This window comes from Cibotium barometz, chromosome 31 (genome assembly GCF_041138505.1).
Source record: "Cibotium barometz isolate CiBa-2024 chromosome 31, ASM4113850v1, whole genome shotgun sequence".
Classification (NCBI taxonomy): Eukaryota; Viridiplantae; Streptophyta; class Polypodiopsida; order Cyatheales; family Cibotiaceae; genus Cibotium; species Cibotium barometz.
In genome coordinates, this window is record NC_141076.1 from 5,757,877 (window position 1) to 5,775,834 (window position 17,958).

At 39.4% G+C, this 17,958-nt stretch overlaps 1 protein-coding gene across 2 annotated transcripts in view; it reads right to left on the bottom strand.

The window, feature by feature from the left end:
- Positions 1-14,670: 14,670 nt before the first annotated feature.
- LOC147620439 (plant/protein (DUF810)) overlaps positions 14,671-17,958 on the bottom strand; it is a 103,117-nt gene continuing 99,829 nt past the window's right edge. Inside the window, exons 22-26 of one of the 2 annotated variants that reach the window (XR_015269929.1) lie at positions 16,218-16,324; positions 15,669-16,096; positions 15,462-15,557; positions 15,235-15,330; positions 14,671-15,056 (exon numbers count right to left, since the gene is read on the bottom strand). Coding sequence is in view for 1 of the 2 variants with exons in the window: in XM_086824659.1 (XP_086680785.1) it covers positions 14,871-15,056; positions 15,235-15,330; positions 15,462-15,557; positions 15,669-15,746; positions 16,218-16,324 (563 nt within the window). In the remaining variant the exon portion in view is untranslated. The remainder of the gene's footprint in view (positions 15,057-15,234; positions 15,331-15,461; positions 15,558-15,668; positions 16,097-16,217; positions 16,325-17,958) is intronic. The other variant, XM_086824659.1, reaches the window with a different exon arrangement.

Below are 17,958 nucleotides of genomic sequence, written 5' to 3' on the forward strand. Positions count from 1 at the left end.
ACATGTATATGAGCGGGCCTAAGAGGCTTTAGAGACATCTCCCGCACCCATCAAATGGACAGTTTGAACGAGAGAGTTCTCCCCACAAACCGTCTTTGAGTCTGGAGACGATGAGCTAATGACAAAAGCGTTTCTCTGTTCGAGTCTTAGAATGAGCTTATTGACCCCGGCTCGAAAAACGGAAAAAAATCCCCCCCACCCACGTAGGACGGGTGGGTAAGATTTTGGGATGTGTGTAAAGGCCCAAAGAGACACATGGTAAGCCACGCGTGTGATGTGTGCAACAAAGAGACACACGGTAAGCCACGCGTGTGAACTCAACACCATGTTCCCGTCGACGTACGGCATCAAAACGCGCGAAAACTCCAACTTCCGTCGATGCTATGGCGGGAAATTCCGTCGAAGTCTCTCCTCCAAAAACGGCCCATCAAAGCTCATCATCAATCAGAGTAAAGCCGTCGCATTTTCGCGTGACGAGCTCTGTCGACGGAGTTAATCCTAATCCAAAGTCCGACGTAAATCGCCCAAATTTCATTTATTTGCCGAATCGCCGACCGAATCCGGCGGTCATTTGCTTCCAACGAAACCGCCCACCAACGCAAAATTAACCGCCCATCAAAATCCGTCCTTCACCTTGTTGGGACGTCACCGAGACAGAGAGCCGACGGCTTGCTAACTTAGAGCAAAGATTCCGGCACATTAACGTCACCGTGTCGCCAATTTAAATTAATTTGTATAACCTTCATCTAAGTCAGTAAATATTTTCCTTTGAAAGTAAAGTAACCCATGTGTTTACACCGGTTGTTTTAATTCTCACATTAATCAACGTGTCCTTTTTTTAAAACCAATTTTCTCATTTTTTTTTAAAACACCTGTAGCTATAGATTGTTTTGCCCCCCTAAATTCTCGCATTAATCAACGTGTCATTAAAAAAACCAATTTTCTCTTTTCTTTTTAAAAAAAACACAAAAAACCTTTAAGAGCAAGACCAACAACATAAAATAATGTGTGATTGTTCAAAGTCTCTCAAAAGCGTCTCCTCGAGCTATCTGCTGCTGTGCTGCAAGGGCTAAAATGCATTGCCTTCAATGTTTGATGGTCTTGGATCACATAGAGAAGCCCAACTGCTCATCAAGGGTAGGGATGGGGAAGTTCGAGGCCGTTGCCATTGCTTGTAGGTGGGCCAAGGAGATGTCGAATGTGTTGACCTATGGGAAATTTGCTTAATTCAGTGCTAGTTTTATGTGATCACAAGTTACAGTGAGCACGCTTAGCCTACGCATGCACGCATTTGCAAATAGCAAAGATAAAAATAGTTGCTACGCATGTAATCATCTAATCTTAATCTAACCTTCCAAACCAGTTGCAAATATATTCTTTTGTGGAAAAAAAATAGCCTTCATAAAGCAACCAAGGTTTGATTACACATGGATTCTTTACCCTTTCCACCCATTTGATATTAAACAATATCTTTCACTTCTCAAGTCCTTGAGTTTGAGTGGCCTTTAAAAGCCCCTCTTTGAATTGCCTCTATGGTAAATTTTTTTAAACCCATAAAAGAGGTCAATCAGACCAGTGAGAGCTTGGGACCTTAAAGAAGTTTTAGTAAGGTGTTGGAATATGTGATGTTGTTTAAAGCATCATGAGCATGCATAGCGCCAAAATGAAACCATTCATGAAAAGATGGATTTTAGTGGGAGTTCGCACGAGCACGAGGTGGGCGTGAGGCTTGAGCTACAACAAAGAGGGTATTCCAAATACAATATTTTAGGTGGTGAGGTGAATAGCTTATCTCAAGAGCTATTTTTTCTTCTTATTGTTTTTTTCAAGGCTATGTTTAAAAGCTACCAGGGAAAAGAACTCAAAATATAATCATCCAAGGGGTTGGGGTTTGCTACCTTAGTGAATCTACCAAACTTTGGCAAAAAATGAGCTTATAACTAAGAATATCTTGTCTTCCAAATGCATACCTCTTTCCTCATAATCGTGATTTTTAAGGTATTCAAGCAAGAAATATACGTGTAAGTTTATCATAAATGGTCTACCAATTTCTTCAATTCATAACTTTGCCATTTTCTTTTTTGTATTTATAATGGAGTTCTAGAGTCTACTCTTAGAAAGTCTATTCTCAAAGTGAGATTCATTAGAAAGCCTACTAAAGGTAATGGCTCTAATTCTTTATTATTTCTTGATCTCATGTTGTGCTTGACCACCACTTATGTGTAGGAAGAAGTTCAAAATTTTCCAGTACTTTTAAATATGTTACTGAGGATTTGGATTTAAGGCAAATCGTTATCTAATAACTAAAGCTCATAATCTACTTAGGGATGTAATATTTCATTCTTCATCCACGGAGGTAGCCCAAGAAGAATCAATGTTACTATGCTTTACATCCTTGTTTATGTAACTTTTTACATAACCAAGTGCTTATTCACCTCTTATGTTGTAACAGAGCAGAAAAACAACATAGCACAATTGTAAGGCTAAAACCACCACATCAACATTGTTGTTTTCAAAGTTTGAAAGGCATCCAGGATGCATGGGTAGTGGAGATTGCAAGCTGGGGAAAGGGATGCCAAGTAATCCCACATGAAAAGATAGTGTGGAAGATGAAAGGCTATATATAGTCCATTATGCATGGGTAGCGGGGATTACAAGCTGAGAAAAGGGATGCCAAGTAATCACACATGCAAAAATAGTGTAGAAGATGAAATGTTATGTATAGTCTAAATGGACCCCTCCTATCTTCAACTCTCCTAGGCTTGTCTTTTGACTAGGGGGTTGGTTAGGTAGGGTGGGGACACTTGCCAAAGCCTCCACATACCCATGTGAATGTGTGTGCTCGAGGGGTGCTAGAAATCCTCTCGCGGAAGGGGCATGCTTGGCACATATGTTTTCTAGCCATCTATTTCATTCATGGTGTGGTATCATGACACATCATGGGCGGTGTGGTAACTCTTGGTTTATAAGAATATATATTATATTAGTGCTTGCTAAATACCAAAGTGACCTATGACACCAAAACACTACAACTCGTAAACAATATGTGATAGGAGATGCAAGGGCATCCCCTAAGACTAACAAAGAAAAATTAAAATTAAATTATGAGTTTTTAGTGCAAACATCACATGGCTTTTGAATATATATGTATATCCTACGAATATTATCTACCAAATGTCAAGTTGACAATGCTAAAGGGTGACGTGAGTATTGAAGTTAGCATTGCATCTATCAAGAGGCCATCAAATGCCATCCATCATGTTGCTTTGGCAACATCAATAACCGTCGTTTACCAACTCGGATGCTTACCCACTATGAGGCCAAGTGCATACATAAAATATGACTGCCCACGATATCATTGTTTTCCCTCTATTGTGTCCTTGTGATGTAATGAACTAATTGAGGCCTCTGCATGTTGCGAGAGAGTTGAAAATTCTACTAAAATGATGTGATGCCAAGCGGAGGGTCTGTTAACTGATGATACATGATACATACACGACCTCCAATCTTTCTATCGAGCTCTAGTCAAGAGATTTGAGATTGACTAATGGTGCCTCAAACATGGCTGTACCAATCTAACTAATGATTTTAGAGAAGAGACTTATTTTATACCAAATGGAAATTGAGAAAAGCACACGTAGGGGGGGTGGGGGAGGTTCAACATGGATCCGTAGAGTAGTATATGGTACATCCAATCTAAAAATTGAAGCAAGCTAACCCCAACTTGTCTCCAGGTGAAATATCTTTTCATGTTGCTTTAGCAAATGACTAACAATAGCAATTGTTATTAGGCATGGTGATGAAGCAACCAACCCCAACTTGTCTCCATGTAAAGCATCTTTTCATGTTACTTTAGCAAATGACTAACAATAGCAATCATTATTTATTAGGCAAGATGATTTGCATATACAATTAATCATATAAATTAATTTATAATATTACATTTACTAGTAAGAGGATGATTTACATACATAATTAATCATACAAATTAATTTGCATACATAATTAATCATATAAATTAATTTGCATTCACAATTAATCATATAAATTAATTTGTAATACATTTATCAGCAAGAGGATATGGGAAAGCCATGCTAGTGATTATCTAGACACATATCCTCTTTTGTAGTCGTCACCTAAGTTTATTTGAAAAACAAAGTTATAATCTTGACACATTCATATCTATGAGAATGTGGCGGTAAAAGTAGAAATTGTGTTGAACTAAGAAGACAATTTATTTCTTGATGTTGTTAAAGAACAATCCACATGTGGTTTTCATGATCAAATAGAGATTGTGTTGAACTAAGAAGACAATTTATTTCTTGATGTTGTTAAAGAACAATCCACATGTGGTTTTCATGATCAAATAGAGTTCTCAGCACATTTAATATAAATTTTCATTTTAAGTTTGGTTGTTATCTCTATGTGATTTTACTTAAGCATTATGGTAATTATAAGCTACCTACCTAGTGCCAATTTAATATGTTCTACTATAGAAAGGTGTCATCTTTTCCAATTTACTCCTTTCATAGACCATGCTTATAAGTAAACATGATTTGAGAGCTTTTTGTAGGAGGCATGCAATAACAATAATTGGCACCTCGGTTTTGATCTCTCATTAATAAATGTCCTTTTATTGTTAAAGATTTTGGGTTGTTTCCAAACTTGACTATTTGTATCATCAAAAAGATATATTCAAAGAAGCGATTCATGAGGTGCATAGTGAAGGACACCCACAACCTTATTTGGAAGTCTAGATGGATAGGCTAAATTGTGGAGCCTCCCAATGAAGAAGTGAACTCATTAGCAAACATAAGTGGGATGGGTCTTCTAAGAAGGGGGACTTACCCATGTTTTCCAGTCATCATGAATTCTATTGTGACATGGTTCATGTGGCATGGCATACCTTATGACCATGAACTCGAAACGATCATGAGCATTGGGGACTTACCCATGTTTTCCAACCATCATGTTACAACATGAGTTCTATTATGACATGGTTGATGTAGCATGTCATACCTTAGACTGATCTACGACCGCAAACTCTAGATGACAATGAGCATTGGTGTATGAAAGATTGGGCATTAGGAGGGGTCTTTCAATTAACCCTCTCCATCAAAAGTTAAATTAAAAATGCATTTTGAGTGTTGTAACAAGACTACTTTAATGTTAACAAATGCACAATGAATGATGCAAAGGGGGTTTAAGGACATTCAACGTAACTTTCAAGAGACATTGTAAGATTAGGCATCCAACCTCATGGATAGGTGATAAGGGTCAATTAGGAGGGGTCTCTCTCCTTCAAAACTCCAACTAACCACCTCATGAATAGGTGATAAGGGTCAATTAGGAGGGGTATGTCCCCATTAAAAGCTATATGGAGAAAAAAGCAAGGGTCAATTACGAGGGGTCTCTCTCCATGAAAAGCTATATATGGAGCAATCATCATGGGAGTCTTGTGTGCAATATAAAGCACATGAATTAAAAGTGGATTTGAGTATCGTAGAGCAAGACTATTGTAATGTCAAATGCATAATGTTGCAACATTGTAAATGGTGTAAGTACATTTGACATAACTTTCAAGATATTAGGCATCCAAACTCTTGCTCAGCACCTCATGGATAGGCAATAAGGATCAATTAGGAGGGGTATTTAAGCGAACCCACTCCATTAAAAGTTATATAGAGAAAAAATGAACAAATCATCATGAGAGTTGGGTGTTCAATATAAAACATATGATTTAAAAATGCATTTGAGTGTCATAGCAAGACTTTTATGCAATGCTACAACATGGCATTCAAGGACATCGGATGCAAATTTCAAGAGCCATTGCATGATAAGGCATCAAAATTGATGAAACTGGTGCTAACCACCACATGGACGCGCAATAAGGGTCATTAGGTGGGGTCTTTCATAATCACTTCCCATCTCCTCCAAGGCTCCTTCCCTTTTTCACACACACACACACACACACACTCTCTCTCTTTCATAATCACTTCCCATGTCCTCCAAGGCTCCTTCCCTTTTTCACACACACACATGGGCTAACCTTTCTATCACCCAAGTGTGGTAGATTGGTTAGCTCATTTCCCTCTTGAATCAAAGGTCTTGAGTTCAAATCTTGTCGGATAGATCAATTTGGTCTCTTGGGATAGTTTCCTACGACGTTAAAAAGTTCTCCTCTCTTCTCTTCTCTCTCTCTCTCTCACACACACACACACACTCACACTCTCTCTCTCTCTCACACACACACTCTCTCTCTCTCACTCACACACACACACTCTCACACACACGCGCACACACACACACACACTCTCTCTCTCTCTCTCACACACACACAAGGTGTTCAACTTGATCTATATGAGCGTACTATTAAGTCTCAACGACAGATCCCCCTCTCTCGTGCGGAGGAGATCCGTGTGTCATGTGGAGTTAGGTACCTTACTTCTTGCGCTCTCTCTCTCTCTCAACCGTCAACCGCTTGGATCCTCAACAGCGGATATACTCCTCTCGTCATTTAACCGCTCGATCGCGCAATCTTGGCTGCGTGCCAATACCCAAGATATCCACAACTTAAAAGCTCATGGATTTTGGTCAACCCCAATTCTGCCGTTTCATCAGTTGTGCCCAAATTTCCAATTCTTCGTTAGTGTGATTAAAGTGCGAGTTTCTCTCTCTCTCTCTCTCTCTTCGTTAGTGTGATTAAAGTGCGAGTTACTCTCTCTCTCTCTCTCTCTCTCTCTCTCTCTCTCTCTCTCTCGGGAAGAGCCCTTTTTTACCAAGCCCTTTTACACCCATCCTTTTTACCACCACAAGATTGTCATTTTGATGCTTCACCACACCTTAATTATCACTAAACCTTATCCTCCATACTCTAATTATCAATTAGAACATTGTTATTTTGATGCTTTGCCATACCGCCATACCTTAATTATAACTAAACACTGAACAAGTTCTAGGCTACGTTTAACCTATTCTTTTCCCAAACCATGCTCTCGCCACCCATGTTCAGAAAAGGCCGGCTAAGATACTGAGCCACTCCAACAATAGTGCACCTTTTTATTCAAAAAAGAATGTGGTTTTTTTCCTCTAAATTTTGGCTTTGTGAAAAATGAATAGGAAGCATTTATGTATTGAATTGATGTAGCTTTAACCTTACTTTGTGAGTATTGAATTAATGTACCTTTAACCTTACTTAGTGACTACCATTATCACTCACTCAGTAATGTTAAAAATATTGATTTGATCCAGGTTTAACCTTCCTTATTTAGTGGCTACCATTATAACTCACCTAATAACTTCAAAGTAGACTTGACCTTATTTAGTGGCTACGATTATCTCACTCAGTAATATCAAAGGTTTTGATTTGATGTAGGTTTGATCGTAGTGGCTACCATCATAGCACACCTATTAACTTCAAAGGTATTGAGTTAATGTAGGTTTGATCTTACTTAGTCGCTACCATCATAACTCACCTAGAAATGCCAAACATACTAATGCATGTTCAACCTCACTTATTGGTGCCATGATAACCCACCTAGCAATATCAAATGTATTTAATTAATGTAAATTTGACGAGTGTACGTGTTCCTCCAAGAAAATTATTATCTATGATCTTTGTCTTTTATGTCTTTAATCAAGAACAACCTCTATCAACCTCTTCAACTACTATGGCTGTGTGGAACCCTTCGTCACGTTGCGGTTAACTACTATGGCTATGTGTGGAACCCTTCATGATGTTGTGGTCAACTACTGACTGGGTCAACTTAACGTTCCCCTTTGCCATTCAAGTTTGGGACATTATTTACACACCTACCATAAAAGTTGTTATTACTAAAAGACCTTGGGTCATGATTACGGGGATGTGATAAAGACTGACAAGTCCTGTGAATGACAATATGAAAATAATTTGGATTACAGGGCTAATTAGATTTCGCTTGAGAAGTTGATTATGACTCGGCTTAGGTAACTTGCTAACATTAGCTTATCATATACAATGGTGAAGTAGTTGACTATGGCTTGGCTTAGGCAACTTGCTAATATTAGCTACCATATACAATGGTGAGCCCTTGATGTTCATTAATTTTTTGAGCACAAACTTTATATGCCAAATTGTGACACACCCACATCATGGGCCAAGTCACATTGACAACTCGACCTAGACTTACTTTTCTTTGTGTCCTCTGATACCTTTAAACCCTCACAACACTCAAACCACACAAAGATCCAACCCTATAAACACTCAGCTGGTTGCTACTAACTCGCAACTGACTCTGAATGACCAATCAGCCCACAAATTTGGTTGTTTGACTGCTGCCAGTTGGCCGCTAATTGTAGACTACTATCAGTCTTCTGACTGTTAGAATGGACTCAAAACTACTTCCCTTCTATCTTAAAAGGTCATATCTACCATTATACCTCTCCACCTGATTATCCTTGATGTACAACTGACTGAGCTGATACCTATTTGACTGTATCTGACTAAACCTAATTCAGCTCTATGAGTCAGACGTGATACCTTACTTCTCTCATATACCTAAGTACTCGCATTCCTTACTTTCAATGACTCTCTTGTGGCTTGTTGAAAAACCTGGTTAAAACACCAAAAGCATGCCTCAAACCCCATTCTAGCAAGCATACTCAGTGCAACTACCTAGTCTAACAAGAAATTGGGTTCTTTTTACAGTATGAATTGGTTTCAAGATCTTAATAATTATGATTCAAATTTTAACGTGAGAGGCATAATCAAGCCACAAGCTTGTTAAGGAAGACATAGCTAGCTCACATCTCATGGCTAGTTGGACTCATTAATTTTTTATGAAATAGGCTTACGAGTTTTATTCTTATGATATAAGCACACTTGGGCACAAATTCCAAGTGGTGTGCAGGGCCCCGGCGTGTGCCTGTGTTAAAATAGGTGCATAATTATTGGTAAGGTAAGACTCCTTTGAATCTACCTCAAGCAAGGAGCCGTGGGAAAAAATGAGCTAAATAAACACAAACATGGGTGGAGGAATGACGAAACCCCTAGAAATGAGAGGAGGCATCACGGTCCTCCAAGCCCAAGATTTGCCAATAGGCTCAGTGAATAGTATCATAACTTTTGTGAAAAGACTTGACATTTGCATCTCGAGTTGATTAGGGTGTGTATAAATATATAAGAATCAGCATCTTAGCATAATAGAAAGCAAGAAAGAGTATAATACTAATGACAAAAATGAAGCATAAGGACAAGGATAAAGGTTTAGCTCAAAAGCTTATATGTTTGATCCATTAGAGAGAGTGCCTTTTTATAGGGTTGAGTACATCTCCATTAAACATGGCCCATAAGGTTGATTAATCATCCCCTATTCTTTTATAGATTTGCTCAAGAACCATCTCCCTTGAAGTGAGCACCTATTTGGTATCTTTTCCCACTTCATTTAGGTGAATCCAAGCGAGTATTCATTGCCAAAGATCTCACCCCTAAGCAGAAAGGAGAGTTACTAGCCTTGCTTAAAGAATTTCAAGACGTTTTCTCCTAGAAGTACACATATATAAAGATAATTTCCAAAGGTGGTGAAACACACCATCTCTCTTATCGAAGATGCAAAACTATAAAATAGACAATCCCTTGTATTTAAGTTATTTTTGACACTATAAAATAAATATTCATTCCCTTATAATAGAATACTTGTGAGCTCTTCTCTTCTCTACTTTTGTGAGCTCTTCTCTTCTCTTCTCTTGTATGTGTGCTATTGAATCTTACTTGCTTGATGGATGCATGCTAGATAGGTTTGTTTATAGGTATCCCTGTTCCATTAATTTGTGATAGAGAATCATTGCGAAGGCTATCTCTGTTATAGAGAATCATTGCAAAGGCTATCTCTTTTTTTCTCCATCTAGGCATAGAGAGCTCTTCCTTCACCCCCTTAGCAAAGGGGCATTCTGGTGGTGGTGACAATAGAGTGAGAATGCGATGGGTGAGCTAGTGCACCCATATTGTGAGGAGTTGTATTATGGCTCAAAGGCAAGACTGAATGACACATGATTTGGCAAATGTTAAGATAAGCACTTGACATGAACCTATTTTAGCACCACCGATGGGGACTAGCCTAGGGCTTATAGCTTCGTTCTTTCATCCATTCCAAGCTATCGGGATCACCCAATATTTTCAGATGATTAGGAGGTCATACTCCAAAAAACATAAAATTTTAGAACTTTGGATATGTTTAGGTTGTTATATTCTATATCATATTGGAGCTTGTTGCATCATTAAGGCATTCTAGTTTCATATCTAGGGGAAAGGAAAAAACCTTGGTTTCCAAGTTATTTGCGTGAATTTGGAGACCACAAGGTGGCTTAGATTTCATTGTATTGAATCAAGAAATATCTTACCAATTGTGATTATTAAGGAGTGAAATCCACTCCTCAATAATCTTACAAATTATGATTATTGAGGAGTGAAATCCACTCCAATATAATCTTACCAATTATGATTATTAAGGAGTGGAATCCACTCCAAAAATATAAGCATGGAGCTCCATTTAGGTGTGGATTAGAGTGGGAAAGTCAATTTTTTTTCATGCACTTCACAATTTTTCTTACGTTGTTGGAATTGGTATCTTAGAAACATGCAACATCAGTAAAAATAAACAACACTTAATCACTTACATAACCACCAGTAAGGACCTTAATCACCCCCATCAAGTCTGCAAAACCTCAAAAAACTAAGCCAAACCATTTCTTAGGTTGGAAGACATGGTCCCATAGTCCTACGATAAAAAGGAGTGAGTCTAGCCAAACATAAGCTTAGAGACGTGAGCTATGAGCTTGAATATGAGAGTCGTGAATCTAGACACACGAGTCGTGAGTTTGGATGCGAGAGTCAATAGGGAGTCACCAGACGTGAGTCTAGAGTTAGGTATGCCTAATATAACTTCATCAAAGACTTGTAAGGACATACCCACTCATGTCCTTTAAGGATTTTCCCACCATACAATCTATACTAGCTATAATTTCAAAGGAAAATTCATGTCCTTTACAATTATTTGGACATTATTACCCAATCACCAACCCTGTCTCATAGGCCTATTTCATATAATCTCGTTCATAAAAACCAAATTCATAAGAGTAGTTCATACAAAAAAAGGTTAGAGATTATAAATTCGTGAGAGTAGTACATACAAAAAAGGGTCAAAGCCTACATATGCGAGTTTGTAAGTATAAGCCTATATTTATGAGCCGCCTAGAGACGTGAGTAGAGATATGAACCTAGAGACATGAGCGTATAGGCACGTACCCACCAGGTGTGATGTGAGCCTAGTTCACCAAATCTTCATTGACCTATATTATATAAAAAAGTTGTGAGTCTAGAGACATGAGTCCATAGATGTGAGCCTACATTTGTGTGTTTAGAAATGTGACTCTATAGGTATGAACCCAAAGTGAGCCTAGTAACCCCCCCTCCCCCAAAAGAAAAACTAAAAACTAAAAAAGCCTTATTTTTCATAACTTGAGCAAAATAATCATGTATGAAATTAGTTTTAGACTCACTTCAAGAAACACTGGAGACTATTTCTCACCAATGTGAAACATTTGATTATAAAATCGATCTAGACATAACATAACCTAGTACTAATGTCTACACACACTTGGCTAGTTAGGCACGACCGTTATTGTACACACATTGCTAGCTAACTACTGTCCACACATCTAATGCTATCCACCAACTTATATTCTCAATCGAAGAAACCTCTTCTCTCCATGGGGAGTATCTTCTCCATGGTGAGAAGATGCTCCTTAGGCTTTCTATGTGGTTTTTTCCTTCTAGAATAGGTTTAGGGATACACTCATGTAGGGTTAGCCATTTCTACTCGACCACACCACGTGCTCAAGAATAGGTTGTAATTTAGCCTATACCTTATAAGCTCTTGTGCCTGATTCATTCTCTCTTTCTCCAACACATGGTCAAGATACTCCTTACGCTTTTTGTAATCAATGGGCTTCCTTTCCTTGGGATGAACAGTAGATCGCTTGTTGTCTCTACAACGGAGGCAACTTTGGAGCTCTCATTATTCGAGAGTCACGATGTTGTCATGGACAAGTGATCATGTGTTATGTTTTCGCACAGTATTTGAAATCTTCTTCTTTTAGACCTATTGTAGCCTTTGGGGCTTATGCTCAGGCCCTTCAGTTGCTTACTTTCAAGTTGAAGTCTGAGCTTTTTGCTTATTGGCAGCCTTGGATGTTTCCTTGGCTACTACCCTCATCTTTGCTTGGAGCCTTGTGATCACATTAAGGAGAGCTGTAAGAATAAGTTCGTGTACACCCAACAAGTTAAGGCTCATTGATGAGGTAATTGATTCTTTGCCCCACTAGGACAATTATCACTATGTTGGAGACAATCCTTGTAATAAGCATGGTATGTTGGTGTTTAACACAAGATTTGGTGTTCTTGGAGCTCTTAAGGGATTTGGTGGCCTTTGCATTAAAAGCATTGTATCGGTGACCTATGTACCATATTGTTAAGGTCTCTCGCTCTTTGTTGCATTGTGGCTTTCAACAGAGAGGCATAGTCTATGGTTGAAGCCTATTCAAGATACCCATAGTGATCATATTGATGCTGCCTATAAGGGTGTCTTGCTATTCAGAAGACTCATAGATCTCTTGTTCTTGGGTTTTTGTGTATGCAAGTAGTCATTAAGTGGTATTGTACTAGTATAGTTCTTGGTGGAGAAATCGACTAAGGTGGTAGGTACTGGAGATGGATATGGTAATTAGAAGAGTCTATACATACCTCTCAATAAAGGGTTTTGCGAGGTATGTCAATTAAGGAGCGACTCGTGCACTTGTTATGCCAGCCACAATCCACCCTATCAAGTTTCTTGTCCATAACTCTTAGTAAGGAATTTTGGAAGGCAAAGCATTGGAGCTTATGTCAATTGAGGAGTGACTCATGGAGTTACTGGCAAAGCTAATGGTTGCCTTGGCATGGGTTTATCTATGGTGGTGCTAGAGTCCACCCTATCAAGTTTCCTTGGTACTAACACAATGAGCTATTCCATGGTTCTTGAGTCTAAAATTGTTATTGTCTAAATGGTCTACCAACTTATCTATGCTCATGTTCTTGACTAGGACTCTAGTTGGCGTACTAGATTTTCTACCAACTCATCCATGCTCATGTCCTTGACTAGGTCCTAGTTAGTTACTGTGATTGGATTTCAATTTTTTTGCTAACTCGTCCATACTTATATCCTTGACTAGAAATCTAGCTGGTTGCTCGTTGGAAACCCTTAGTCATCAAAACATCCTTATCTTAGAGATTGTCTACTAGGTCTATTACCTCTTAAAAACATTCATCAAGGATATAGTGTCTAGACATGTTGAGATGGTCATGAAGCCCCTTGCTCTTGAGGCTAATTATAAATCAATTAATGAGTGATAGTCTCTCGCGGATTGCTCTCATATGTAGAGATGGTCATGAAGAATTTTGCTCGAGGTTTTACCTCACAAAAACATTCATCAAAGATAGTGTCTAGACGTGTTGAGATGGTCACGAAGCCCCTTACTCTTGAGGCTAATTATAAATCAATCAATGAGCGATAGTCTCTCACGGATTGCTCTCATATATAGAGATGGTCCATGAAGCCTTTTTCTCTTGAGGTTGATCATAAACTAACTGTGAGCAATAAGTCTAGTCTCTCAACATACGTGCATCTCATATAGAGATACTCAGTTCTAGCAATAGAGTCCCACATTCTCTCTTTTTCCTCATGCTTAAGATTACAAATTTGTGCAATGGGACTCCATTTGACTCCACTTGGGCAAGAATCCCACAATGAATGTGTATGTCTTAGGACCTTACAGCTAGTCTTTTCAAGTGGGTTTAGAGAGACCAAAACTCCTTACAACTAGTCTTTTCATGTGGGTTTAGAGAGACCAAAACTACTGGCTTGCTTTACCTTCAAGGCAAAGTCTAAATAAACAAACTTGGTGGAATCATCGATCCTTCCCATGGCCTCGCAACCATGATTGAACTTCTCTAGGTACCATCATCTTGTACAAGAAGATCAACACAATAATCCCAATAAAATTTCCACTTTCATGACAGATGCCAATGCAAAGCTTAGCATGGCATGAAAGCTTAGTCACTTCTCTTACGAAAATGCATCAAGGTCTTTGTGCTCATTCTACCATAAGTACAAGATTTTTCTAAAGCCGATTAAGCTTCTAGAAAAACCCATAAGCGTTCCCACATATGGTAGTTTCTAGAGCGAGTGTCCATCTTTAGTTTGTTCAATTGAATGCGATGAGAAATTAGAAACACGAGTTCTAGGAGGATTTTTTTGTCTTTGACATGATTATAGTAGAAAATTGGGTATAAACCCTCAAGGAGAAGTCTTAACTTTTTGAGAAGTTTAAAGCATGATTGGTGAAAAGTTCAATATGAGATGGGCACATTGGATCTTAACTTTCAAACGTGACAATTTCACATTCTCAGAGAATTTTTGGTGAATACTAAGCTGATGAAATGTACACACATTTGTTGCCCATCAAGTTTAGAGTAAACCTTTCCTAGTTTAGGATTTGAAAGGTGTGAGCGTTTGGGTTTTCCTCTTTTTTTATTTTTTCTTTTTTAGGGGAGGGAGGGGCGTGTGCATGTGTGCGCGTGCGTGCGTACAATCATTCTTTAGAATCTTTGTAGTGCTTATAAGGTTGCAAAAGAGCAAAATAAACATATGACATCTTAAAGCGCTTACAAAGCATCCCGTCAAGGCCATGCACTAGATTTATCACGTACTATGTAAAGAATGCCCTGAAAGCCACCTGCAAATTGTTACAAAGCTTCAAAAAGAATTACTGAACACATTCTGGTGAATAAGTGATGCCTATGATGAGGACTTAGGCAGCTTGTACTGTTTCTTGAGATAACTGGATGCGTCACTGTCCATCCTGTGGCAGAGGATACGAAGAAGTGTGTCCGCATCATTGGCGGTCTTTGTGTCTTTTTGTGGGCTAGCTCCCGTTACCATCTGCTCACTTGCCCGCTTCAAGCTTTCCACAACAAGACGTGTCTGCAAAAGGAGATTTTCATCACTTTTGTGTTGAAGACAGTGAAACAGGATAATATTTGCCATATTGCCATATGGACATATACATAGGTATGCATGCGCACACACACACACACATGCATGCATGCATATGCGTGCGCATGTGTGCAACTTCCTCCAAGAAAACAAAAGTGACACTTACATCCAGTCTATAAAGATCTACAATCTGCTTCACACGTGCTGACATGTTCTCCACAACTCCTCTTGGAAGGCCATCCCCATCCGCCATAAAGAACTCCTTCACGATTATGCAATAATTAAATTTATTCGTAAAGTTACCATTTCACACCAAACCTTGGCATAGACTTTTCAATACTGAATTTTATCCTCCTCTATAATCTACATAGCTGTTCGTAGCTTTGCACATACCTTCAAAATTCTCAGGTCATCCTCCAGCACATTTGCATCAGCTTGTGAATAAAATCGAGTGGGACCTCCATCCAGCAAAACCCGTACCATGCCATCCTACAGGAAAGCGATTTCTTGGTGTGGGTCCAACACTTTCAGAGTGGTAGATTTCAAGAAAAGAAGTAACTAAATCTTGTATTTGATCTGGTCATAAGGAGAACGACTTACAAGAGAAGCTTGAAGCAGCCCCAACACAACCCGATCCCTCAGTGATTCCACAATAACCTCACATATTTGTCCCAAAACCTGCAGTCGTCATTATATGTGCCGATCTAGAGTAGGCTTTTAGGCAACAATGAACTCTTAAGATACTGACCTAGGCCATAATGGCAAAGAAAAGATAGGCTTGGGGAGGGAGAAGAGGAAGGGAATGGGGGTTGGGACACCCATTTGCACCCATGGCCGACCGACGTAAACAGGGATGCCAGCAGGAATGGGGGGGACCGGTGCACACATTCACTGATGTCGAGGGGGCCAGGAGTCCCCCATGTCAGAAGGACTGGAATAGCCCGGTCCCATCCCATTGATGGTGGTGCTTCTCCATCAACATGTCAGCACAACTGAGAATGTATGGCAGGTCACTGATGGCTTTTGACCTGTAGGCCAAAAATGTAGTAGTTGACCAGCAACCATGGTGTTTCTGGGAGGGGATTACCGTTTCACAACACAGAATGATCCTTTCTATGGTGATTGCTATCATAAAAAGAGCACACTTACCAAATCGAGGCTCCCGACTACTTGATCAATCCGTGCCTCTGCTACTCCACCCTTATACAATCCATCTATGAAAGGCTCTCTCAAATCCCAAAATACAACTTTCATCCCTGTAATAGTGAAAGAAATGAGTTATGTTGACACTCCGGAATATGCTGTATTACACTTGCATAAATTGGTTGATACAAAAAAAAAAAATTACACATAATCAAACCTCTCCCATTTCATTTCCTCCATCGCTACACCTCTCTCCTCCCCTCCCCCTTGCTTGCATCTCCCTCACTGATGTGATGCTTACCTGTCTTGACCACCTTGAAAATGCCATTTTGATTCCCCTTTCCTGTAACTATGATTAGAATTGCCCCTAAAATTTTACCACATAAACTGTGTAGTCACTTACTCTATCCTTACAATGGGTTTTGTTTTCTATATCTTTCCGTGTGTGAACACCTCTTTTTGCAAGTTGTGGGCAGGCCCGACGGCAGTTGAGGAGCCAACCAGCTCCAAGCATGAATGGGGTATTCGGTCAGATATCTCACTTTTTAGAAGCCTTTGAACCAAGGAGTGATTCTCTTCATGGCTGGACTCTAAAAAACAATGTGAACTCATCTCCATAAAAAAAATTCTCTGGCCATTTAACCAAACCAAACAGATTTTACCATACAAATGCATATCAGACTAGAGCACGTAAGCAAACTTCAACTGGCTAGCACACCATTCAGATGGGTATTTTCAATTGTGTAGGTTTGTCCATCTCCATTCAATGTTGCTGCCAAAGAGTGACCGTTTGTGTTTTGTGCACTTTCAGACAAAAAGGGTCTTTTCTGCTTCTAGGAGGGTTTGTGATTTAAAAATGGTAAGAAGCTACAACTCAAGTGTATTCAAGACGCTTGTAAAAAGCAAGATAACTCCCAGCACAAAACATAAACTCAAATTGCACAATAACAAAGATCGAGAACAATTTTGTGATTCTGAGGTTTTGTGAAAACAGATGGCTGTAAGCTCCACTCCCCGTGTGATTCCGTGGAGAGCTTTGCTGGCTGAACTCAAACTGTTGAGACTCAGGCTATATGCTAAAAAGAAGCTAGAGTGACATTCATTATAATGGTAGATAAGCGGTTTATGGATGAGCTAGCCCCATGCTCTACAAGAAGCATCTACAGGAATCGACAACCAGAATTGTGGTGGAAACCTGTCCCCTCAGTTTCGAAGAGCAGAAGGAGCCTTGCTGATTAGAGCAACCCACCCACCCCAAACCCTCCCCCCCGCTCTCTTTGGCAGGATCAGGGTTAGGGTTACATGTTAGCTGATGCTCAGCGATGAAGATGGAGAAAGAAAGTGTGCAAGAGAGAAAGAGAGAGAGATTGAGAGAAAGGGAGATTGCACGACAGATTTGGCACAAACTCACATGCTCTTGATTGAATGAAAGATATATGTACAATGTCTTTTTGTAGGTTCATAATTGAACCTTACCTTTTGACTCATTAGTATCTAGGATGATGTCATAGGTGACATCATAGACTGATGTCATCATGGATGACAACATCATGAATGACACCATTGCTGACATCATCATGGATGGTCATCACACATATATAGCTAAAAGGCTGTACACACACGTGCACACACACACAGATGAGATTACCACATAAATACACAAGCTGGAGGCGGCTCACACGTGAAGCTCCGATCCCAACAAACCTCCCTTTGGAGCAAAGGTGGAGATGTCCCAAGATGGACCTTC